At 41.4% G+C, this 26,685-nt stretch overlaps 1 protein-coding gene across 3 annotated transcripts in view; it reads left to right on the top strand.

Annotated features, from left to right (window-relative positions):
• Positions 1-26,685, top strand: part of NR3C2 (nuclear receptor subfamily 3 group C member 2) — a 433,501-nt gene that overhangs the window by 271,292 nt on the left and 135,524 nt on the right. For all 3 annotated transcript variants that reach the window (XM_018061588.1, XM_013970502.2, XM_005691196.3), the window contains exon 4: positions 23,565-23,681. In XM_018061588.1, coding sequence (XP_017917077.1) covers positions 23,565-23,681 — 117 coding nt within the window. The remainder of the gene's footprint in view (positions 1-23,564; positions 23,682-26,685) is intronic.

The raw sequence follows: 26,685 nt of genomic DNA, 5'->3' as shown, positions 1-26,685 counted from the left end.
TGGTCTTGATCACTGCCTCCTCTGTCTGTTGTTCTTCAGGTACTCTTATCAGATCTGATCCCTTGAATCTATTTGTCACTTCTACTGTGCTATCGTAAGGGATTTGATTTAGGTTATACGTGAATGGTCTAGTGGTTTCCCTACTTTCTACAATTTAAGTCTGAATTTGGCAATCAGGAGTTCATGGTCTGAGCCACAGTCAGCTCCTGGTCTTGTTTTTGCTGACATATTGAGTGCAACACTTTAATTCCATCATCTTTTAGAATTTGAAATAGTTCAATTGGATTTCCATCACCTCCACTGGCTTTGTTTGTAGTGATGCTTCCTAAGGCCTACTTGACGTCTTGTTATAGTTCTGTAAAGGTATTTAATTTGGGGGACTCCAAAATCACTGCAGATGGTGACTGAAGCCATGAAATTAACAGATGCTTGCTCCTTGGAAGAAAAGTTACGACCAACCTAGACAGTATATTAAAAAGCAGAGACATTACTTTTCCAGTAAAGGTCCATCTGACTTTGTCAGCTATGGTTTTTCCAGTAGTCATGTATGGATATGAGAGTTAGACTGTAAAGAAAGCTGAGTGCTGAACAATTGATACTTTTAAACTGTGGGGTTGTAGAAGACTCTTGAGAGTCCCTTGGACTGCAAGGAGATCCAACCAGTCCATCCTAAAGGAAATCAGTCCTGAATATTCATTGGAAGGACTGATGATGATTCTGAAACTCTAATACTTTGACCACCTGATGCAAAGAGCTGACTCATCTGAAAGGACCCTGATGCTGGTAAAGATTGAAGGTGGGAGGAGAAGGGGACGACAGAGTATGAGATCGTTGGATGGTATCACCAACTCAATGGATATGAGTTTGAGTAAACTCCACAAGTTGCTGATGGACAGAGAGGCCTGGTTTGCTGCAGGCCATGGGGTTGCCAAGAGTCGGACAGGAATGAGCGACTAGACGGAACTGAAAGGTATTGTTATATGTATCCCTTGAGGAGGAACCAAGACCCTGCCCCAAGGCTGCACTATTGTTTCTAGGCTGCTCCTCTTTTGTCTCTGCCTCTCCTCCCTTCCCTGATTAGCAACTTTTTGAATCCTTTGGAACTCAGGGAAGGTCATGGAGGCTGGAGTCTTTGCCCAACAAACAAGAAAGAGGGGTCAGAAAGGCTTCCATGTCCAGGAACCCCACAGGGTCCTGCTCCACTTTAAGAACAGTATACAGCAGTGCTTCCCACATGGCCCTAATAGTAAAGAACCTGCCTACCATTGCAGGAAACATAAGAGACATGGGTTCAATCCCTGGGTCAGGAAACCCCTGGCGGAGGGCATGGCAACCCACTCCAGCGTTCTTGCCTGGAGGATCCCATGGACAGAGGAGCCTGGAGGGCCGCAGTCCACAGGGTCACAAAGAGTCGGACACAACTGAACCAACTTAGCATGCATGCACGCACATACACCGGTGCAGCTCAGACCCAGGGGGGCAGCATCATGGATTGGAAGTAGGAGTGGGGAAGGGCAGAAATGTTAGAAACTTCTTGCCTTAAGCAGGATCAACCCAGGACCTGAAGCTTCAGGAGACCTGGAAGTAGGATTTCTGGAGGATCAGGGGAAGACCCAGACAGTCCTGGAGATAGAGACAATCGTCCCAGGCCTCTTTACGTTCTCTCAATGAGCTAAAAATCAGCTGACAGTTTCTAGTGACGTGGGCTACTAAGATGAATGTGTGTCTCATTTACAGGTGACTGCAGTGATGGCTATCAGCTTGTGAATCTGTACACTCTCTTTATGACTGAGTAAAGCAATTTGGTATCTTCCTCATGACAGTTTTGGTACGTTCCTCATGACGAGCTCTTGTTTTTTGAGAGAGAAAAAAGATAAACTAAATGTTGTTGTGTATTTCTATATATGTCTTATCTCTTTTGTGTAAGAGAAATGGTGATGAGAATTAGAGAAAGTACATATATCTTTTGAAATTAACTAAGGACATATGGAGCAAGCTGGAAAGTCCTGGGCTGGGAAACCATGCCTACACCCCAGGCCAGTGATGGGGCCTGGGCACAGGTGCTGTGAGAAACACAGTCCAGAGGCAGAGCTCAGAGGCCCCTGTGATCTGGACGAGACATCGATGGTGGTCTTAGGATCATTAAGGGACAGGTAGACTCTTGAGAAAGGCAAGTGTCAGAGCCCCAGTCTTCAGCTGGACTTTAGAGGGATCCAGGGTTATAGGGATTTGAAACTGTTAGTCACTGAGTCATGTCCAACTCGTTGCAACCCCACGGGCTGTAGCCCATCAGGCTCCTCTGTCCCTGGGATTCTCCAGCAAGAATACTGGAGTGGGTAGCCATTCCCTTCTCTAGGGGATCATCCTGACCCAGGGATGGAACCCAGGTTGCATTGCAGGCAGATTCTTTATCACCTCAGCCACCAGGGAAGCCCTGCAGAAGTGTGAGTGTGTAAGAGCTGGGGGTACATTGCAGGCTACAGAACAGACAGTGGGACATACGGGAGGAGGCATAAACCCAGGAAACAGAAAGCGAACCTGAAGCACAAGCATAATTAGAAGAAAAGTGGCTTAACTCCGAGATCCCAGGTTTAGAGTAGGGGGATCCTTGCTGCTCAAAGTCAGATTTGGAGTGGACAGGGCTGAATGCAGCCGGAGGAGAGAGGCTTCATTACTGCCCCCATTTTACAGATGGGGAGGCTTAACCCATGAAGCTGGCTAACCCCGGGTCTTGCAGTCAGGGTTTGGGGAGACCAGCTGGACCCAGCAGTCTGCTCCAAGAGCAGTACTCCACTTCCTGATCTCCATCCCTAAAGGCATGACCTTGGGGAAGACCAGAAGCTTTGTTCAGGCATGGTGCTAGGCTTTTTAAATACGCCACCACGTTTATTCTTGATAATCCCCGGGGAGATCAGTTTTGTTCCTCTCCGTTTATGGATGAGAAAATACGAGGCTGAATGGCTGGCTCGGTGTTACACAGCTGATAAGTGACAGAGTCTGGATTTTCACCACGTGTTTCTGACTCCGAACCCCATCACTACATTAGGAACTGTTAATACAGTTAACAGGCTTCCCTGTCCTGAAGTTTGGCTGTAAGTAAGGACTAAGGTAATGGACAGGGAGGCCTGGCGTGCAGTGATTCATGGGGTCGCAAAGAGTCAGACATGGTGAGCGACTGAACTGAACTGAACTGAAGGAGTAAGCTGTTCGCTAAATGGGAAATTTTTTTATTTTAAGCCATTTATTCAAATGAGGACATGTACAAAGTCATAATGTATAAGTACAAAGCTTTCTCAGAAAGCAAATTGAGATATTTTTGTGCATGTTGAGATTTCCAGATTGCTTCTGACGATTTGCCAGATGAGCACGGGTTCTTGTAAGACCTGGGTTTCAATCCTGGGATCACCTCCGGCCATGTGAAGCACTGAAGACAGCTGCTTAACTTATTTCCTTGTCCAGGACAGGAGGATAGTATTACCTGTTAGGAAGGTTATCAGAAACATTAAATAAGAAGAGTGTATAACTTTCCCAGCCTGGGAGCTTGGAACATAGAGATACCAACAAGCAGTAGTCTTCTTCAATTCTGTCTCGTGCTGTCTGTCACATTTCATGGCTGCCGCCCACTCTTAGGAGTGGGTTCATCATCCTGCCCTGCCTTTCTTATTCTCAGCCAACAGAATGAATGAAATCTGATCACGAAAAACCTAGCATACAGGAGTTTTCACTGCCACAGGGCTGGGCACGTGGATGCTTTGAAGTCTGGGGTTTAGAGGTATGTTTGGATCAGGCAAAAAGAGGTGGAGTATGCAGTAAGTATGTAAGCTTGTCATCCTTCAGCTGAGGCTTGGACTTGCAGGTACACCTATCTTCATACAGTGTGTTGTCCATCTGTCAGAGTGGTTAGTGATGTTTCCATGTAAGACGTATGCATTACAAGGCAGCCTAAGTGTTTTCCACTGCAGAGATCCTGTTTCTGTTCTGTATGACCCTCTAGGTATAAATATCTAAAGGAAGCTTCTAATATGTATGAAGTCATAGAAAGAGCAAGTGCCGTAACAAAAGAATTCCAAGTATGAATCCCAGCCAAACTAGTCACGTGATTTAAAATTTTATTTATTTATTATTATTTAGTTCTGGCTGTGGTGGATCGCTGCTGCTGCGTGTGGGCTTTCTCTAGTTGCAGCAAGTGGGGGCTACCTGCTGGTTGTGGTCCGTGGGCTTCTCATTGCGGTGGTCTCTCTGGTTGTGGAGCATGGGCTCTAGGGCACAGGCTTAGTCACCCCACAGCATTTTGCATCTTCCCGGACCAGGGGTCAACTGGTGTCCCCTGCATTGGCAGGCTGATTCGTAACCACTGGGCAACCAGGGGAGCCCTTTCTGTGTGTCTAGTGACAAAATGGAGATAATAGAACCAATCTCACAGGGCCTCCTCCCCACAGGAGTTTAAATCACGGATTAAATTATATGATTGGGAAAGCACCTGTCACATAATCGGAATTCAACAAATGTTAGTTCCCTGCCCACTGCCCTGAATAGCATATTAGTTTATCTAGATAACAGATGCTTTTGCGTAGTCAAATACAACTAGGTTAAATTCCTACTGTTAAATGTGTAGGATGCAAGTCATGCCTCCTGAAAAAAAATGTTCCTTGTTCCATGGTAGTAAGTTGCTTGTCTTTTCTTATTACGCATCATAATAACATGTTTCTCAGGGTTAAAAGCATATAGCACTTGGCTTTTGTCGTACAGTATTTTCTTGGATTATCTTTTCCTGAAATAGGCAGCAGGCCTAAAATTTAAATCATGATAATTAGAAGTTTTATATATGTATATATTTATATATATAAATATGTGTGTTTTTTTTAATGAAAAACATCTTTCACACTGAGAAAAGTGTTTATCTGGGAATCTTGTGCTGACCCACATGGGAAGCGCTCTTATAATACCACAGGGAAAAAATATAAGTCCATTCTGACTTGTAAATTAAAATCTTAGACTCCCCAGATCACAGCTTCAAAAGATCTGCGTTTAAAGGTGGCAAAGGCAACCTGTACTTACTTCTCAAGTGAGTTTTTTTCCCTTCTCTGGCATTTTAAAGCCTGTTAATCCAGGCTCCCTCATAAAGCTCAGCAGTGGGGGATCATTGTTCATTGGTTTATTATGGGCAGACCAGACTGGTTTCAACTGAGCAGAGGAAGTTAATTATCAAATGTTTTAGCTGGCTCGAACAATGAGTAACCAGTTCTTGTTGGACACCCTCTGGCTCACCAGGCAACATTATAAGATGGGGGTGGGGCTGGGGGGGATGAGAACTCACCCATCAGAATCTGCTCTGCGGGAATTTGCTGGGACTGCCCTAATCTGTTTCCCAGGTTGTTCCAACCAGTTCAAGAGCAGTTAAACAAGGTTATGTAAGTGTCATGTGATGTAGCCCAAAATAGTGACTGCAAACACAGGCTGCTGTTGCTGGGCAGTTGTCGACTGCTTTGAAGAAAAAGAAGTCCTCCAGCTGGACGACAAATGGACCTCTGAACGTGAAAAGGAGGTTTTTTTAATTGTCGTTTTTACTTGAAGGATAATTGCTTTACAGTATCGATTTCTGCTATACATCAGTATGAATCAGCCATAGGTGTGCATAGGTCCCCTCCCTCTTGAGCCTTCCTCCACCCTTTCCCACCCCTCCAGGTTATCACAGAGCCCCAGTTAGAGTTCCCTGAGTCATCCAGCAAATACATATGGGAGCGGATATGCTTCCATGCTGCTCTCTCCATTTGTCTCACCCTCTCCTTCCCCCCCCCCCCCCGCCCTTGTCCATAGTCTGTTCTCTATGTCTGCATCTCCATTGCTGCCCTGAAATAGCTTCATCAGTACCATCTTTCTAGAGTCCACATATATGCTTTAAGATACAATATTTGTTTTTCTCTTTCTGACTTCTAAATGTGAAAAGGAGATTTAAGCAAGAAGTTCATTTAAAAAGGAATTTGGTCAAAGTGCCTTTCTGAGGCTGAAAATGCATGAAATGTTTGGAAAAGCATTAGCTGCTGCTAAGTCACTTCAGTTGTGTCTGACTCTGTGCGATCCCATAGACCACCAGGCTCCCCCGTCCCCGGGATTCTCCAGGCCAGAACACTGGAGTGGGTTGCCATTTCAAGATCTGATTATTCAAAAGCATCCATCAGGGGTAGTTCAGTGAAAAGGATTCTTTAAAAGTTTGGTTTGCCATTAAAATGCTTATGTTCTTATGTTTTGAGAAATAGCAACAACAAAACCATCAGGTTTGCTCACGGCTTCGGGCGTATAACAAAGTTATTGAGCACTATTTCATTCAGAGACTGATAAATATTAAACTGTTTCATGTTACTGTCCCTCTTAGTTAAATTCTGTGGTAGCTTCAAGGTGTGAAAAAGAAAATTACATTTCACGTAGCACAGTAAGCATGAAAATAGGTTTTAAAGGAAAACAAGATTCTGTGGTGAAATGTAGTTGACAGTTTTTTTTTTTTTAAAGGGAAACAAAAACAACAGAAAAAGGTTTAAAATCTGCCTTAACTGTCATCAAGAATTTGCATCCTAAGATGTGGATTCCCGCAGCGATCGCATCCACCGGGTTGCCTGCCTTTTAAGAAGCTGTGGATCTGGGAGGGGCAGAGATCCTGAAGCAGGCTTCCCAGGAGGTGGGCAGAGGGGCCCATGGAATCCTGGGCACAGAATTTGCACCTGGGAGGCCCCGGGTATCTGTCCCTGTGGTTGAGATCTGGGTCTCAGAGCCTCTCTCTGGGGTTCTTTCGTCATCTCAAAGGGACGTGCGAAATAGCCCTGCATTTTCCCCACCTGGATTCTGAGCAAACCAAAAATGAAAGAAGTGGTGGGTGGAAGGGAAAATAGAAACTTTTTTTGTTGTTTGGTAAATAACTTGAAGGATATGGCTTAATGGTAAGAGCGGGAGAAATACGAAAACCGAGGGAGGGCCCTCCTGCCTGTGTCCCAGATTTGGATGCAGGGACAGGCGGCAGCACTGGGTCATGGCAGGGCCCCCAGGATTAGAGGCCATGCCTGCTCCCGGAGGGAGTCCTCCCGGATGAGGAGAATGGTGCTGAAGCAGGCAAGTCAGACTTTTGCAGGCGCACTAGTCAAGGCAGAGAGAGTAAGGCAGACAGAGCGGGGCCCTAGGTGTGGCTCCCACAGAGCTGCCTCTGCCTGGAAGGAAACAGTGGGCCGGGGGTCGGGGCAGAGGCCATCCCCTGCAGGATGCCCAATCTAATCCCCAGGCATGGCTTTTCTGGGAGGATGGGAGAGGACCTGGCATGCTAGGCAGGGCCAGATAGCAATATTCAGTGTGATGAGAAGTCATTTTGTTTTTCAAGATGTGGAATTTGGGGCATCCTGTTCAGTTGAAAATCACTTTTATTCTCTGCCTGGTGCAATGCCTGCTCCTAAGATTTAGTTCAACCACCTTCTCCGTGCCTCTTTCTTTAAAGATTCTAAAAGGTATTCGTGGGCTTTGCTGGTGGCTCAGTTGTCAAGAATCTGCCTGCCAAGCAGGAGACGTGGCTTTGATCCCTGGGTTGGGAAGATCCCCTGGAGGAGGGCATGGCAACCATGATATTCTTGCCTGGAGAATCCCATGGAGGAGCCTAGCAGGGCTACAGTCCATGGGGCCATAAAGAGTTGGACACCACTGAGCGACTAAACACCACCACCACCAAAAGTGTTTTGTTGTTTTTCAAGCTTCTAGAACACGGTTCTTTCCATATCTAATCTGACCTGAGAACTTCAGTATTTTACTTGGTGAAAGGGGACAGTCTTGATTATCAGCCTTGTGTAGCTCCCACGTGGAAGAAAAGGAGATGGAGTATTTCCTAGATGAGGTGGTTAGAGGCACAGAACATTGCTAGGGACGTGAAAGAGGTGTGCATACGCATAGATGGTGCTAAATATGAGATTAGTGAAGCCAGAGAAGAGCAAAAAGAGGACTCCTTCCTAAGGTCAGAAAGAGCTGGGAGGGGCACGACGATTCACAGGTGCTGTCCCAAACTAGGGCTGAACGTCCGCCTGGGTCAGCCCGCCTTAGGATGCCTGCAGCCTTAGGACCTCTCTAAGGATGGTGCTTGTGATGCAGGACTGACCTACATGTCTGTACATATGAAGTGGAATACAGATATAAACAGTGACCCATCTTCTGACTTTTTCCACTTTCTTAAGCCTCGAAATACATTGTCATTAATCCCAATAATAATAGTAAAACACCAATAGTAAAGACACCAGTGAAGATAACGACCCAGTGTTACTGTATCAGATGCCCCTGAGGCTTGCATGTCCCCAAATGGCAGTCAGTTTTGCTCAGCACATCCTTGAGCCCTGCCTCCCTACCTCTCTCCCCTCTCCAAGCTCCAGAGGCTCAGTGTCACTTTGAATATGTAAGAGTTTGGACTTAAGAGTTTAAGTAGTGAAGGGCCCAAGAAGGCCTTTAATCAGAGGGATGAGCTAATCAGATTTGTGATTCAGAAGGCTCACTGTCCAGACTGGGCTCATGGCCCCGAGTGGCTGCTTAGAGGAGACCTGGGGGTCCAGGGGGTACCTCCTGGATCACTGCTGGGTACAAAGTGGAGGGCAGCACCAGGGAGCCTCCCTGGCATTCATTTCAACCAGAGTAGCTCTTCTTTTCTGGTTTTCACAAATTGAGGTCTGCGTAAGAATTATTTTTTTTTTTAGAAAGCTTTTGAAGGCTAAGACTTCTTTGATTTAGAAATGGGGAAATAGTAGAGGCAGGTAGACTCATCACTAGTTCCTTGAGATAATGAAGATAATATGGAATAATGGATGAAGACAGCAGTAACCCGTGACAATAGCAATAGTCCAGTGATAACAACTGTGACCAACCTGGACAGTACATTCAAAGCAGAGACATCACTTTGCCAACAAAGGTCCATCAAGTCAAGGCTATGGTGTTTCCAGTGGTCGTGTATGGATGTGAGAGGACTATAAGGAAAGCTGAGCGCAGAAGAATTGATGGTTTTGAACTGTGGTTTTGGAGAAGACTCTTGAGAGTCCCTTGGACTGCAAGGAGATCCAACCAGTCCATCCTAAAGGAGACCAGTCCTGGGTGTTCACTGGAAGGACTGATGCTGAAGCTGAAACTCCAATACTTTGGCCACCTCATGCGAAGAGTTGACTCATTGGAAAAAACTCTGATGCTGGGAGGGATTGGGGGCAGGAGGAGAGGGGGACGACTGAGGATGAGGTGGCTGGATGGCATCACTGACTTGATGGACATGAGTTTGGGTGAACTCCGGGAGTTGGTGATGGACAGGGAGGCCTGGCGTGCTGCAGTTCATGGGGTCGCAAAGAGTCGGACACGACTGTGCGACTGAACTGAACTGAACAGCTACCACCAGTCATGGCGCCCTTACTGGAGGCCTGTGACAGTTCCCAGTGCCGCGTGTGGGGTACTCATCTTCGGGGGAAACTCATGAGATAGACACCTGGATGCTTCCCATTTAACAGAGGAGGAAACTGATGGGCAGAAAGGTTGAGTCACTCGTCTGAGGTCATACAAATACTAAGCAAGAATCCAGACTCCAGAAGTTTAACCAGAAGAGCCTGAGAAAAGGGGCGGAGGTCCTGGTGAACATGGAGAGGATTCAAGGAAAGCTTGAGGGAAGGATCGTGGGATCTCGTGAGGATCTCAGGGAGCGGGGTGTAACCCAGGCGGCTCCTGATTGTGACCACTGGTCGAAGCTTGAAGGATATGGATTTGAGGAGGCTGGAAGGGGGCTGTGTGAGTGGTAGGGTTGTTAAGCTTAAGGTGTTGGGCGTTCGGGTGGGATATTCCACAGGTAGGTGCTTGTGTGGGTCTGAGCCCCAGAAGGCAAGAGAGGGCTCAGGAGCCCGAGGGGCACTGCCAGCCCCGGGTCGTCCTCTCGTCACCGGCGTGCGTAGATGCCGCTGGCTCCTCCTCTGAACCCCTGCCCTCCTGGGCTTCCACCCGCCAGACCACTTGCTCCCTGAACATGGAGCTGTGTGTCTGCCTTCCCTGTGCTCACCCTTTGCTGGGGGTGCCTGATGTCTGTCCTCTTCCATGTTTCACATCCACAACATTCTCCAAGGCTTACGTCAGATGCGTTCTCCTTCTATAAACCTTCCTCATCTCCCCATTCAGGTATAATCTTTTCTGCCTTTAAAGTCACAAGAGTACCATATGATTCCTCTTAATCATTTAAATTTTCCCAGCCTTTAGAAAGTAAGGTCTTGGAAGAAATGGACCATGTGTTGCTTCTTTTTATCTTGGTTTAGCTATCTTTGCTGAATGGAATTAAATCATGGTCTGGGAACTCATTTTAAATCACAGACATAGAAAACAAACTTATGGTCTCCAAAGGGGAGTTTGGGATTAACATATACACACTATTATATATAAAGCAGATAACTAACAAGGACCTACTGTATAGTACAGGGAACTATACCCAGTATTTTGCAATAACCTACAAAGGGAAAGAATCTCAAAAATAAATATATGTATGTGTAACTGAATCGTTTTGCTGGATACCTGAAACCAAGACAACATTGGGAATCAACTATACTCCAATAAAATCAATCAATCCCAGAACCTCTTTTTGTTCTTTGCAAGGGTCTTTATTTTGGGGGGGCTCCAAAATAACTGCAAATGGTGACTGCAGCCATGAAATTAAAAGACGCTTACTCCTTGGAAGGAATATTAAAAAGCAGAGACATTACTTTGCCAACAAAGGTCCGTCTAGTCAAGGATATGGTTTTTCCATTAGTCATGTATGGTTGTGAGAGTTGGACTATAAAGAAAGCTGAGTGCAGAAGAATTGATGCTTTTGAACTGTGGTGTTGGAGAACACTCTTGAGAGTCCCTTGGACTGCAATGAGATCCAACCAGTCCGTCCTAAAGGAGATCAGTCCTGGGTATTCATTGGAAGGACTGTTGCTAAAGCTGAAACTCCAATCCTTGGGCCACCTGATGTGAAGAGCTGACTCATTTGAAAAGACCCTGATGCTGGGAAAGATTGAAGGCAGGAGAAGGAGGAGACAACAGAGGATGAGATGGTTGGATGGCATCATCAACTCAGTGGACATGAGTTTGGGTAAACTCCGGGAGTTGGTGATAGACAGGGTGTGCTGCAGTCCATGGGGTGGCAAAGAGTCGGACACGACTGAGCAGCTGAACTGAAGTATTTGCTGTCCTTACCAGGCAAAATGGAGTTCAGTCGCCCAGATTCACCTTTCATCTGCCCCTGAACATGTGTGCCTACTGAGTTTGGGTATTAAGTCATAACAGAAAACAGGCAGGGGAGATGAGGATCAATAATCAAGGGAGCTATAACTTTCCAGTATCTTACACAGCTCTTACAGTTTGGAGCACTGCTCTAAAATTCTTAGCTGAGTTGCAGACAGCTCAGAGAGTCCAGCTTTTTGTCCTGTGCTGACCTTAAAGGATATAGTTCTCCATTCTCACACCCTTGCCAGCTTTTAGAAAACGTTAAGGCTTGAAGATGAGATCAGAGCTGTGTAGTATTTGTCCTGTCTCAAGTGGACACTTTTCATCTAGAAACCTTCCTAATTCAGTGGTCATATTTGTTTCCAACAGGAAATTCTTTTCTTACTTATATTTAATTAAGATTTGACTGTGTTTGTTCTTTGAAATTTCCCATACCATTTTTTTTTTTGAAAGACTGAGCTAACCAAATGAATGTGGATGATAAATATCACCTTTTTATTCTGAGTCCTTACCTCAGGCCAGGCATTGCCCTTCTTGTTTCTGTATATTAATTTGAATCCATCTAACCTAGTTGTCAGGGCTTCTCTGGTGGCTCAGATGGTAAAGCATCTGCCTGCAATTCGGGAGACCCAGGTTCAATCCCCAGGTCAGGGAGATCCTCTGGAGAAGGAAATGGCAACCCACTCCAGTACTCTTGCCTGGAAAATTCCATGGACAGAGGAGCCTGGTAGGCTACAGCCCATGGGGTCGCAAAGGGTCCGACACCACTGAGCGACTTCACTTTCACTTTAACAGCCTGGTAGGGCTTCCCAGGTGGTGCTGGGGGTAGAGAACGTGCCTGCTAGTGCTGCAGAGGTAAGAGGTGCAGGTTTGACCCATGGGTCAGGAGATCACCCCTTAGAGGAGGAAATGGCAACCTACTCCAGTATTCCTACCTGGAGAATTCCATGGACAGAGGAGCCTAATGGGCTGTTACAGTCCATGGGGTTGCAAAAGAGTCGGACACAACTGAGTGGCTTAGCACAACAACCTGTAAAGTAGGCATTACTGTGCCCATTTCATAGATCAGGAAACTGAGGTTCAGAGCCATTCCACTGTTTTTGGCAAAGAAGCTGGTAGTTCCCTGTTGACTGAGGTGGGATTGGTAACCAGGTGTATCTGGTTACAAAGTCATCCCTTCCCCCTGTGCCTTCTTGCTGCCTTCCGTGTTTCTACCTTTTCCATTCTAGCATTATTGATGCTTTGAGACAAGATTCCTATGTTATACAATCTGTATTTTCTCATAGGGGATCAGCCCAAGTATAACAAAAATTTGTTTCTTGATTTCAAAGTAATTGACAGTTTTAAAAGACACTGTATTGGGTTTGGTAATTTTTTAAAGAATAAAATTTAAGCAATGTTAAAAGCAGTATCATTGTTGAAAAAAGCAGAATTATTCTACAATTAAAAGCAGTATCATAGTTGAAAAAACAGGGAAGTTGATACTTTTTTAAATTTTTAACTCAACTTTGGTTTGTTTGGGATTTTGGTTTTTTTAAGTCTGTAAGTATTTCCCCTTTGATATGAGTACTTGTTTCCCTGTAATTAATATTGCACTAACTAATCTTCCTGGTGCCCCATCCAAATTTACTCTAACCTTCGCAGCCTTCTATTTTCGAGAATGGCTTCCTTTTCTCCTAAAAGTAACCACTCCTTCAGGCAGGAGGTACCTTGAACTGGTACAACAGATGGATGAGTGACTGAAGTTCCCTGAGCCCTGCTGGACAGAGTTGTTTCTTTTTTTTGTTTTGTTTTGTTTTTTTATTTTTTTAATTTTAAAATCTTTAATTCTTACATGCGTTCCCAAACATGAACCCCCCTCCCACCTCCCTCCCCATAACATCTCTCTGGGTCATCCCCATGCACCAGCCCCAAGCATGCTGTATCCTGCGTCAGACATAGACTGGCGATTCAATTCTTACATGATAGTATACATGTTAGAATGCCATTCTCCCAAATCATCCCACCCACTCCCTCTCCCTCTGAGTCCAAAAGTCCGTTATACACATCTGTGTCTTTTTTCCTGTCTTGCATACAGGGTCGTCATTGCCATCTTTCTAAATTCCATATATATGTGTTAGTATACTGTATTGGTGTTTTTCTTTCTGGCTTACTTCACTCTGTATAATCGGCTCCAATTTCATCCATCTCATCAGAACTGATTCAAATGAATTCTTTTTAACAGCTGAGTAATACTCCATTGTGTATATGTACCTCAGCTTTCTTATCCATTCATCTGCTGATGGACATCTAGGTTGTTTCCATGTCCTGGCTATTATAAACAGTGCTGCGATGAACATTGGGGTACATGTGTCTCTTTCAATTCTGGTTTCCTCAGTGTGTATGCCCAGCAGTGGGATTGCTGGGTCATAAGGTAGTTCTATTTGCAATTTTTTAAGGAATCTCCAGACTGTTCTCCATAGTGGCTGTACTAGTTTGCATTCCCACCAACAGTGTAGGAGGGTTCCCTTTTCTCCACACCCTCTCCAGCATTTATTGCTTGCAGATTTTTGGATCGCAGCCATTCTGACTGGTGTGAAGTGGTACCTCATTGTGGTTTTGATTTGCATTTCTCTAATAATGAGTGATGTTGAGCATCTTTTCATGTGTTTGTTAGCCATCCGTATGTCTTCTTCGGAGAAATGTCTATTTAGTTCTTTGGCCCATTTTTTGAGTGGGTCATTTATTTTTCTGGAATTGAGCTGCATAAGTTGCTTGTATATTTTTGAGATTAGTTGTTTATCAGTTGCTTCATTTGCTATTATTTTCTCCCATTCAGAAGGCTGTCTTTTCACTTTGCTTATATTTTCCTTTGTTGTGCAGAAGCTTTTAATTTTAATTAGATCCCATTTGTTTATTTTTGCTCTTATTTCCAGAATTCTGAGAGGTGGATCATAGAGGATCCTGCTGTGATTTATGTTGGAGAGTGTTTTGCCTATGTTCTCCTCTAGGAGTTTTATAGTTTCTGGTCTTCCATTTAGATCTTTAATCCATTTTGAGTTTATTTTTGTGTATGGTGTTAGAAAGTGATCTAGTTTCATTCTTTTACAAGTGGTTGACCAGTTTTCCCAGCACCACTTGTTAAAGAGATTGTCTTTACTCCATTGTATATTCTTGCCTCCTTTGTCAAAGATAAGGTGTCCATATGTGTGTGGATTTATCTCTGGGCTTTCTATTTTGTTCCATTGATCTATATGTCTGTCTTTGTGCCAGTACCATACTGTTTTGATGACTGTGGCTTTGTAGTAGAGCCTTAAACAAGATGATTTTACATCTGAATGACTCCGCAATGGCTGTAATTTAAGGCAACCTAACCAATGTCAGTGGAGGGGAATGTGAGCCTTACGGGAAATGTATTTAAGACTTAGAACACCAAGAAGGCACATGTGTCTGGCTTGGGATTCTGACTCTGCTTTAAGCTGTTTCTGCCTTTCACAGAATCTTCTACTGCCTCCTTGCAAGCCCTCAGAGGTCTTTTTCTAAACTCTCATGTGTGTAGACTTGCCCTCTAAATTGTTATATGTGAAAGGTGTGATGCTGGAGATGGGACAGAAATGATTTGTGTATTATATGGGTCTTTTGTAAACCAGTGCGTTATAAGCCAGTAGGTCTTGTGTGAGTATTCATTACTGCAGGTTTGTGTCTATATACAACATTCCAAATGAACGTAAAAGTTCTGTTTGTCAAGCAGGATACTGTTTGTACCATATCTTTACTTTCTCAATTAGTTTGTAGACCAATACTCCATAGTGTTTCTCCTAGAGTGCCTTAGTGCCTATGGATGGATGCTTAGCCCATTTGTGTAAAAGTTTTACTTTAAAGGAATATTTTGGAATTTTTCAATCATATCCCATTTATTTTAAACTTTTATTTCTCTCCATGTTGTGAAAATATGCATTTTTTTCCCCCTTTGGTGTATCTGTTACAGTGCTTGCTACCGGGTAGCTAGACCAAACTGTCTCTAAATTTCTATGAGGAAAAATGATCCCTTCTAAGCTTTAATTGATTTGCCTTCCATTTTGGGGGGTACAGATTCCTGAGGATGTATACATGTTATTAGGGTACTGGCATTGGCGAAATAGGATATGGATTTCGGGGCTTAGGGTGGAGTGGTCACTGGGTTCTATTCGTTATTAAAATAGCCAGAGGTGTTGATTTCTTTCTCAAAAAATACATTAGTTGCTGGTCCCATCATGTTTTGAAAAGTTTAGCTATTTATAGAAAGGGCCCTCACCTTCATCCATTAAAATCTGTCCCTCAGAAAGCAATAATGTGAGTAGTTTAATACTTCTGAGAGGAAGTAATATGAAGATTGAATCTTATGTTCTCATCTCCCTTTATGGAGGTAGTCTGCAGTGAGGTTCCTCATTCATTTCTAGCTCTTTGAGTTCTGACAAGAGGTAAGATTACAGTTCTGGTCTTCCTTGTGCTCGAGTGGGGTCGTTGGACTAAATCTGAGCAGTGAAGAGTGAGTTGCCCCTCTGGGCTGGAGCGGTGGGTTTCCTAAGTCAGACTCCACAGCTCCTCTGCCCCGACTCTCAGCACTCACTGTGGTGGCTATTCCCGTCAGCCTGGGGCCCAGGGTGGGTACACAGGGGACAGAATTCCCAGCCTGTCTGCTGATGCCTAATTAATCTGTACCAAAACCCAACTTTTAGCTTGGCTTATTTTTCTCTCTTGCTTTTTTCTTTCTCATTGATCTCTACACTATAATTTCACTCTTTCTATTTGATTTGCTCTCAGTTTTTACTTTTTCTAGTTTTTTAAGCTAGAATCTTCAATCATCAATTTTAAACCCTTCTCCTTTCCTAGACTAAGTATATGAAGCTAAAAATTCTACAAGGACTGCTTAAATGTATTTAATAAGTTTTATGTTTTTGTTATCATTCATTTTGAAATCTTTGCTAATTTCACTTGTGATTTCTTCATTGACCCATTAATTTTCTGAAGTATGTTGCTTAATTATCAAATATGGGACTTGTCTATATATCATTTTGTTGTGTGATTTCTAATTGAGTTCCTTTGTGGCCAGCAAATATATTGTCCGTGATTTCAATCCTTTCAGAATTTTAAATTTGTTTTATAGCTCAGACTATGTCTGTCTCAGTGAATACTTCATGTATACTTGAAAAGAAGATGTGTATTGTTCAGTTATGTGCCTGTGTTAATTGATCCAAGATGTTTGAAAATCTCCTGTATCCTCACTAATTTTCTACATAGTGGTTATTCTATCAATTGCTGAGAGAGGGGTTTTTAAATCTCCAACTATGATTTTGGACTAAGCTTTATTTGCCTTAATCCTGACAGTCTTCACCTGATGAATTTTGAACCTCTGTTGTTAAGTGTGTTGATATTAGGGCTGCTTATATCCCAGCTTGATAACTGTGAATGGTAGTTTTTATCTTTTGTGGTGCTTTTCTCTTGAAGTCCACTTTGTCTGACTTTAATGTAGCCGCATCAGCTTTCTTATGCTTACATTTTTCATTGTGTATATATATTCCATTTTTTAACATTCACCCTATATGTACCTTTCTATTTAAAATGCATCATAACACACACTGAAATATTGTCTTTTTTAGAAACTTCAGTCTACCGTCTTTGACTTTTACCTGGAGTGTTTAAACCGTTTACGTTTAGTATAACTGTTTCTGCACTTGAATCTGTACTTGAACTTCTCTCTCTTAGCCTCGTGTTTGCTTTCTTTGCGTTTCCTCCTTTACTTGTTCCTCTGTTTCTTCTTTTCTGTCCTTTCTGGATTGAGTATTTTTAGTATGCCATATCTTTTTTGTCCCTTAAACTACACTTCGTGTTTTTATTCTACTGGCTGCTTATGGTAGTATTTCTCAAACATTAGTATACATCAGAATCACAGTAAGGGTTACATAAAACAAAGATTTCTAGGTCCCACTCCAAAATTTCTGAACTAGCAGGTCTGAAATTGGGTTTATGGATTTTAGTTTCTGATAAATTATTAGGTAATGCTGATGCTGCTTGCCCAGAGCAAGAAAATCATTGCTTGAGGGATTACAAGATGTACTCTTAACTTATCATAGTCTACCCGGAATAATTTATGCCATTTCAAGTACAATGTAAGAAACTTAGAGCAGTAAAATTTCATTTATATCTTTCCCTATACTTTACGCTATGTTTTTAGATATTTTACTTATATATATTTTATAAATCCCATAATACACATTTACTTTGTTTTAAACATTTGACTTTCGAATTTAAGAAAAGAAAGAAAATTTCTCTAAAATTTAGCTGTCTGTCATTTCTAGTTCTTTTCTGTACATCCAGATTTCACATTTCTCTCTGATATCATTTCCCTTTAGCATAGAACTTTCTTTTTTATTTCTTATAATGTGATTTATTATCAGCCAATTCTCTTCACTTTAGTTTATCCAAAAATGTCTTTATTTTACCTTCATTTTGAGGAATGTTTTCACTGGTGCTACTGAATTTGAAAATAATTGTATGTTGTTATCTGGCCTTGATTGTTATAAACAATCAGTGTTTACTCTTACCTTTATTCTCCTTTACATACTGTAATTGTGGGGGGTTTTTTTGTTTGTTTGTTTTTTGCTTTGTTCTGGCTGCTTTAAATTTTTTTTTATATTTGTTTTCAGCAATTTAACTATGTTGTACCTTAGTGGTTTTCTTTGTATTTATCTCTTGGGGCATTTGATAAAATTGTTGTTTTAGTCAATTTGGAAATTTCTATATATTATTTTCTGACCTATTCTCTCCATTCTTTTTGGGACTCCTACTACAAGTATGTTAAATTACTTAATGCCACCACATAGGCCACAAGTACCTTGTTCTTTTATCTTTTAATTCTTTTGTCTTTGTGCTTTAATTTTTATGATTCTATTTCTGTTTCTTTAATTTCACTGAGTTTTGTGTCCAATATATTGTTAATTTCAACCCAAAATGTTGTGTCCTCAATAGTATATTTTACAGTTCTTTGATTTCAGTTTGTTTTTATAGTGTCCAAATCTCTTCTGAGAGTTTCCATTTCTTTCTTTTCTTTTTTTCATATTTTCTTGACTTGTCTAAAATATCAATTTAAAAATCCTTATCTGCTAGTTTCACACTCTGAATCATCTGTGAGTCTGTTTCTACTGACTCAGTTTTCTTTTGACTCTGGTTTGCATTTTTCCAGTAATTACTACATTTTGGAGACTCCGGGTTCTGTTACGTTTCTCGGAAGAGTATTGTGTTTTATTCTAGTAGTGAAATTACTGACAGATCATTTTGAACTTACAGGGCCTTTGCTGTACGATTTTTCAGGGATGATCTGTTTTTGTTATACCTTTAACCCTAAAATTAATGCCTTAATCCCGGGATACATTATTTCCTTCTAAGGAGGAGGAAATTTAAATGGAATTTAAATGGCAAGCCAAAGGAAATGGAAAGATTGAGTCCTTCTAATTTAGTGAGATTCAAATTCTTTCTCGTTGTGATTGATAGTAACTAAAATACCCTGCTTAACTGTTTAAAGCATTAAATTCTTTCACCCTTTGACTCTTTGGAGTCTTATGCTCAATTCAGAGGTCAGCTGCAAATGTGAGAGGAGTTAATATATCCACACCTCATGATATCCCCTCCTTTCTGGACTATCTATCCTTCTTCAATTTTTGTGGTTTGGTTGGTAGGTCATGTGTGACTCTTTGCAACCCCATGGACTGTAGCCCAACCAGGCTTCTCTGCCCATGGGATTTCCCAGGCAAGAATACTGGAGTGGGTTGCCATTTCCTTCTCCAGAGGATCTTCCCTACCCAGGGATCGAACCCACGTCTCCTGCTTGGCAAGCAGATTCTTCACCGCTGAGCCACCTGGCAAGCCCTTGTCAGTTTCTGGCTGTTCCTAAAGTTCCAAAGGGGCTTCCCTGGTGACTCAGCAGGAAAGAGTCTGCCTGTAATTCAGGAGACGCAGGAGATGCGGGTTCGATCCCTGGGTCAGGAAGATCCCTGGAGGAGGAAATGGCAACCCACTCCAGTATTCTTGCCTGGAGAATCCCGTGGACAGGGGAGCCTGGCAGGCTACAGTCCATAGGTCACAAACAGTCAGACACGACTGAAGCGACTGAGCAAGGGTGCACACATTTACAACAATCCAAAGCCTGTTCTCTGCCTTCTCTGGCAACTAGGACTTAGGATTTTGCTTTGCTTCCATTCAGCCTCCCCTGAAGGACATGAGTCCAAGACCCTCAGGAAGAAAATCCATTCAACCATGAGGCAGTCTATGGTGTTCTCTTTGTTCCACAGTCAGTCTTCTCCCAGCTTCTGCTTGCTTTTGGTTGCTCCCCAGTGCCTTCAGATCTTTTTTCTCCCCTTTTGTGGACAGTTATAATTGTCCTCTATAGGAGGTTTATCTGATTCAAGCTATTCTACTACTAAAACTGAAATTCCTCCTCTAATGGACATATAAGTGAAATGAGAAATCTTTGTTTCCTTTACCACTAACATTTTTTATCCATAGGATTATTCCTGTGGCTATATATTCTGACTAAAATAGAGCTATTAACTTGCATAGAGGCCATCTCAGAGAACCTCCAGTTGAAAGTAGTAGTGTCTGCTACTTCTTTTCTACCTCCTTAAGACATAAACCAATACAATATTGTAAAGTAAAATAAAGTAAAAATAAAAATTAAAAAAAAAAAGACATAACCTTCAGATTCATATTTCTGAAATACACCTCTGGACTTCACATCCTGTAAGCAAGAATCTCATCACCTGCCGAATAAAATGAGTTTCATTCAAAGCCTCCACTGTCCGGCCCATGTTAACGTTGTAGTAGAAAATTACTTACCTTTGAAACCCTGGGTTATGACTTATACTGGATTAGCTATTTTTATAACAGGAGAGCACAGTGTTTTTTAAAAGACATGATCAAAAGTTTTTTAAGTCTTCTAAATGCATTCTCTCATTTTCATTGTGGTTTTTTGGTTGTTTATTTTATCATAGATTAATGGACAGGATAATATTGCCTATTTGTGTAGCTGTGATTCAGATCTTTCATGTTTACAGATTTAAAAATATAAATGACAGATAAAACTAGTATGACATCCCCACAGCTGGCCTTTAAACTCTCCCATTCTGTTTGGATGGGAGATGAACTGGTGATTGTGACCAATGTCTGGTTTCTACTAACTGGTAGAAACCAGATACAATAATTCAGTGTATATGGAAGGACATTTTCTGCAGCTCTTACAGTAACATGAATTTTTAAAAGATGTTCATTAAAAAGAAATCCCTGTAGTATAATCCTAACTCTTAGAAGTCTGTTTTTGAACACCCAGAAATAGTGTGTTTATTGGACAGTGGCCATTTCTTATGCATTATTGTATGCTTACAGCTAAGAGACTTTGTAATATTTTATCATGGATTCTCAGAAATGGAAGGGACCATAGAACACCCCAGCTCCTGATGCAAATGGTTTATGGCCTTGCACACATAATAGGTTCCCAATAAATAATTGTTGAATTGAAACCAAAGTTGCATTTAGTTATTTGTTTGGACATTGACATTTATTCAACTCAGTGTACATTAGAGATGAAATTTCTGAATTTGTCTTTAATTTCACATCATGAAAAAAGGCACATAATGCTGATTGCCAGTGGAAATACTGGGTGATAAAGTAAAGTATGCATCATTCAAATAATGTTCCTTTGCTTATTCTTTCCAAAGAGCATTCAGCATCCTGTTGGACCACCAGTAAATTATATTTCAAAATCGACATTTAGAAAAGACTCTGACCTTGAGACACAGCAGCATTGTCCGAATTCTGCTTCCGGTTCCACCTTTTGGGGAGGTCACCTGATCAGTTCTAGTATGAGTTTCTTCTTATGAACAATAGCAGTAATAACTGCCTTACCTATGTCGTAGGGTTGTTGTACGACAAATAAAATAGTGCCATAATAGGCCTTAAAATTTTATTTTTAACTTCTTAAGATATTGTGCAGCATTGTGAAATGTTAGGCTAATCGGTTCTAGTCTTTCCTGTGGGTGTTGATTGCCTTTTTGTAATTATCGACACCTACCTATAGTGACTGAGAGCCTTTCATTTTTTTAAGAAGTCATTAGATTATTATAATGATGGAGTTTCATTTCTTCCCTTTGATAGATTTCCCTATTCTATTACTGTTCTTTTATTGAGATCGCCATTACTAAAATTTACCATAATGTTACCGAGAATGAGCTCTAGGTTAAATTATTTTAATACCATTAGCAATACACATTAAATCTATTGAGTACTTCCTGTAATTTCCTTAGTAATTATCAACCCAGGGAATGTGATGGTACTGGGTTGAAGCGGGGTTTTGGAGCCTGTTTCCTGCTTTACAAGCATCACTCAGATTCCATTTGCTTAGTCTACAGATTTTCAGAGACCCATGACTCAGTTCCCACACCTCTTCCCTTTCCAGTCTCCATATGATCTCATCCAGTCTCATAGCTTAAAATAATAACCACAAGCGGATTACATCTGCAGCCCAGACTGCTCCTGAGCCCCAGGTCTCTGTATCTCACTGTCCCCTACCCCGCCCCATACTTCCACTGACATACCTCTCAGGGGTCTCAAGCTTAGCATGTCCAAGACCAAGCCAGAGTAGTTCCCCCTAAGCCATGGCTCTTAATTGTCTGCCTCATTGGAATTTACAGCAGTTCCATTTTTCTGTTTGTTCAGCCCAAGAGTCTTAATGCTTCTTCAGATGCCCTTGTTCTCAGATCTCTCAGCAGATTCTAGCAGCTCTGCCTTCCAAGTGTACCTTGGACCTGACCACTTCTCATCGCTGCTCCCCCATCATCGTCCCCTGAAGTATAGGGACAGCCTGCCACCCATTCCCTCTGACCCTGTCCTCTGTCCACTTCAGTCGGTTTCTTAGACTGTGGCCAGAGCAGTCCTATTAACCATGAGTCACGTCACTCTTCATCTCAAAGCCCTGGAAACCAGTGGTTTCCCATCTCACTGAGCCCACGTCTTGACCATGATTGATAAGGCCTTACATGGGCTTACTGAGGTTAGCTCTTTTTCTTCATCCCCTGGTAATGTTCACTGACCCTGTCCACCTTTCACACTTGGCTGTTCCTTAAACACGCCAGGTACCCTCAGGCCCCTGTCAACCCTCGTTTGCTTTTCTCTCTGCCCTACCGTATTTTCTCCCCAAGATGTCCACACAGTTAGCACCTTCCTTTGCTTCAGACCTTTATTTTAAAGTTGCTTTCCAGTGGAGTTTTCCCTTCATTCTTTCTAAAATGTCAATACCCTCCTCACCTCTACCGCATTCTATGCCCTTGCCTTCTTTCTCCTGAGCACCTGTTACTGTCCAGCAGTTGACCATTGTCCCTAAGTACTTTGTCTGTTGACTCTCTTTCCCTCATTAAAAGGTCACAAGAATGGAGACTTTGGTCTTTTTCATTGCTGCCTCCAACAGAGCTGATCTCTAGTGGAGGTTCAGTAAATATGGTATGCTAATTTGGATATGTAAATGAATAATAGAGCTAGGGTACAGTTTAGCATTTTGCCAGTAGACGCCACCCTCCAAGCATATTCCACATCTGAATTATTTTGGTGCCAGTTTGACTTGCAAAATGAAATTGTTCTACATTTCTAGTTCAATGATTTGAAAGTCTTCCCATTGGAGTGAGATGTATAAATGGGAGCAGGCAGAGCAGCTTAAACAGCAGCAGCAGCTGGGAGTTTGGGATGAGCAGATGTAAACTAGTATATGTAGGAAGGATGAACAACAAGGTCTGCTGCATGGCACGGAGAGCTATGTTCAGTATCCAGTGATAAACCGTAATGGAAAAGATTGTGAAAAGAATGTATATAGATTTATAGCTGAATCACTTTGCTGTACACTTAAAACTAACACAACATTGTAAATCAACTATACTTCAATAAAGTACACTTTTTAAAAAAGCTGAAGCAAGGCCTTTGTTTAGTTTGGTGCCGGGTGATGGCTGGATAAAATGTGCACCATCTCCTGAAAGGACACATGCCAATAAAGTCAAACAGTGGGCAGTGCAGCTTTATTTCTTTGGAAACCTGTTGGAAGTAAACATAGTTTTAAGCTTATCATCTGCAACCTGAAGTCTCACCTGTATTCAGCTGGCCGTTCCTGTGCCTGTAGTATTCGCAGATCATGTTTCTCTTCTACTTTTATTGACAAAGAGATTTTAAGGCAGGAAAGAGGATGTTTCATTATCTGATTATACATATTAGTATTTTATATTAATATAGTAGTCTTTATTTTAACAATTATTCTTTATTATTTTATTCAGGGCAACACAACTATTTGTGTGCGGGAAGAAATGACTGCATAATTGATAAGATTCGGCGGAAGAATTGTCCTGCGTGCAGACTTCAGAAGTGTCTTCAAGCTGGAATGAATTTAGGAGGTAAGGTCTGTGGGTGTTAGTTTAATAAGAACTGTTAATATGTAATGTAACACTGCTAGACTCTATGTACTCCCAAAATTGAAGGTGAAGCTAACATGAAGCAAAGATTTTTAAAAATCTAGTAAGTTCTGTATTCATGCTAAAACATTTTAGGAGAAAAATATTTCTTAGAAGGAGTTAAAAACAAGTATGTTACGTGGCTATGGTCATAGTGAAGTTTTCAACTCTTGAGTTTGCTAAGGTTTCAAGAACTGGGTACATAAACAAAACCAAAACAAAAATGAATGACATTTTGTACAAAACTGTAGCTAATAGTTTTCATTACCATGTGTGTTTAGAAATAAGACCTATTTGTGTTGACATTAGCCAGACAGGAATATATTGCTAACTCTAGGAGTAAAAGTAGTAAAGGCTGTATGAAAAAAGTTTTTAGTGTTACAGAAATTCACCAAAAGAGTGGGGGAGGTAAAGACTTGTATCACAGAAGTATACAGTGTCCATGGATGGGAAGATTCAACATCCTGAAAGTGTCAGTTTTCTCTAAGTTAATTTATGAATATAACAGAAGTCTAACAAAAATACCACTTGGTGATTCTAAGTTCTTAAAGAACAGCCAGCAAAATTCTGGAAATGGGGTATATAATGAGGACAACTATCTCTGCCACATAGTAAAGCGTGTGAGAGCTACAGTAATTAAAATGGTCTATGTATTTGTTTATTGATAGTCAGATGAGCAGAAAGTCAAGAAATGAGTTCAAATAATGTGAGAAGCTTGCTCCTAATAAAGTTGGCAGTTCAGATCAGTGGGGAAAGGATAGATTAGTTGATAGGATTATTGTGACAGCTACGAAACAAGAAAGTTAATCCGAATTCTTAACAATCCTCCAAGATAAATTCTGCTCTTCCAAAGATAATAAACTTTGAAATATAACACAGAAGTGCTAAAGGATTTTTTAATATTCTGCAAGTGGAATATTATTTTATACTTTTTAAGTATGAAATAAACCCAGAAGCTATAAGTGAAAAGAATTGAGAAAATAAACCCTGCTTACAAACCAAATGTCACCACAAAAACAAATAAAAAAAAACTGGCGGAAAATACTTGCAGCTTATAGACAAAGGGTTTATTTCTCACGTAGATAAGCACTTCTGTAATTTCATAAGATAAAGAAACCAACTCATTAGAAAAATGAGACTGAATAAGAATATGAATAAAATATTCATAGGTAAAAGAACAATAAAAGAAATGCAGTTGGTTCTTGAAACACATGAAAAGATTCTCAATCTAAACCCAGTAAGAGAAATGTAAATTTAAAGTGTGAGATATGATTTCTTACAAATGGCAAAGATAAAACATTTTTCTAATATATTGTTTGAGTATAGCAATAAAAGTGAAAATAAATGTTAATCTTGTGCATTTTAGGTGGAAGTAGAGATTGATATAACACCTATGGAGAGCAATTTAGCCATTTCAATTAAATGTTAAAAAGGCACATACCCTTTGACTCACCAATTCCACTTCTAGGAATTTATCCTAAGTATGTTCTGGAAATGTAAGAAGTGATATATGCATAATATGTCCAGTGTAGCCTTGTTAAATATCAGGCATATAGTAGCCATTTATGTGTTCAAAATTGATTAAATAAATTGCAGAGAACTCTTCAGACACAAATAAGAATAAAGGGAGCTCTATATGGTCTGATTATCAAAAATACTCTTTAGGGAAAAAATCAGGTTGCAAAATAGTATGATTTGTATATTACACGTAGTATATCTGCTTTCAAAAAAGAATACATATATATTGTATAGCATATTTCTGGAATGATATACAGGAAGCCAGAAATGGTGGTTAGCTTAGTGGAAAAGAGCGGATAGCTGGGAGACAAGGATAGGAAGGAAAATTAATTGTCACTGTCTATTCTTTTGCGCTTTTGAATTTTGTATTGGATTAATGTGTCTATTGTGTACTCCAGTTACCTTCTTAAAGGAAAGTAATCCAAAAAAGAAGCACAGTTTTCTAGATTCCATAGATATGCGTTAGTATATGATATTTGCTTTTCTCCTTCTGACTTCTCTCTATATGACAGACTCTAGGTCCATCCACATCACAACAAATGACCCAATTTCATTCCCTTTTATGGCTGAGTAATATCCTGTTATGTATATGTACCACGTCTTTTTTATCCATTCATCTGTTGATGGACAATTAGCTTGCTTCCATGTCCTGGCTTTAATGTGTGCTGCAGTGAACGTCAAGGTACATACATCTTTTTGGTACAGATGAACCTGTTTGCAGGGCAGGAATAGAGATGCAGACATGAATTTAACAGTCGTGTGGACACAGGGGAAAGGGGAGGATGGGACAAATTGGGAGATTAGGATTGACATATATACATGATCTCCATATAGTCAAGGTCCATATAGTCAAGCCTATGGTCTTCCCAGTGGTCATGTATGTTTCTGAGAACTGGACCATAAGGCAGAGCACCAAAGAATTGATGCTTTCAACTGTGGTGCTGGAGAAGACTCCCGAGAGTCCCTTGGACTGCAAGGAGATCAAACCAGTCAATCTTAAAAGAAATCAACCCTGAATACTCATTGGAAAGACTGATGCTGAAGCTGAAGCTCCAGTATTTTGGTCACCTGATGCAAACAGCTGACTCACTGGAAAAGTCCCAGATGCTTTGAAAGATGGAGGAGAGAAGAAGAGGGCATCAGAGGATGAGATGGCTGGATGGCATCACCGATGCAATGGACATGAACTTAGGCAAACTTTGGGAGATGGTGAGAGAGAGGGCAGCCTGGCACGCTATAGTCCATGGGATCACAAAGAGTCGGACACAACTGGGCGAGTGAACAACAACAATAACATATACACTATTGTGTGCAAAATAGGTAGCTAGTGGGAACATGTTGCATAGCACAGGAAGCTCAACTCAGTGCTCTGTGATGACACAGATGGGTAGGATGGCAAGGATGGTGGACGGGAGGCTCAGGAGGGAGG

Source organism: Capra hircus, chromosome 17, assembly GCF_001704415.2.
Source record: "Capra hircus breed San Clemente chromosome 17, ASM170441v1, whole genome shotgun sequence".
NCBI lineage: Eukaryota > Metazoa > Chordata > Mammalia > Artiodactyla > Bovidae > Capra > Capra hircus.
Note: the sequence above shows the minus strand (reverse complement) of the source record. Positions and strands in the feature narration are given on the sequence as shown.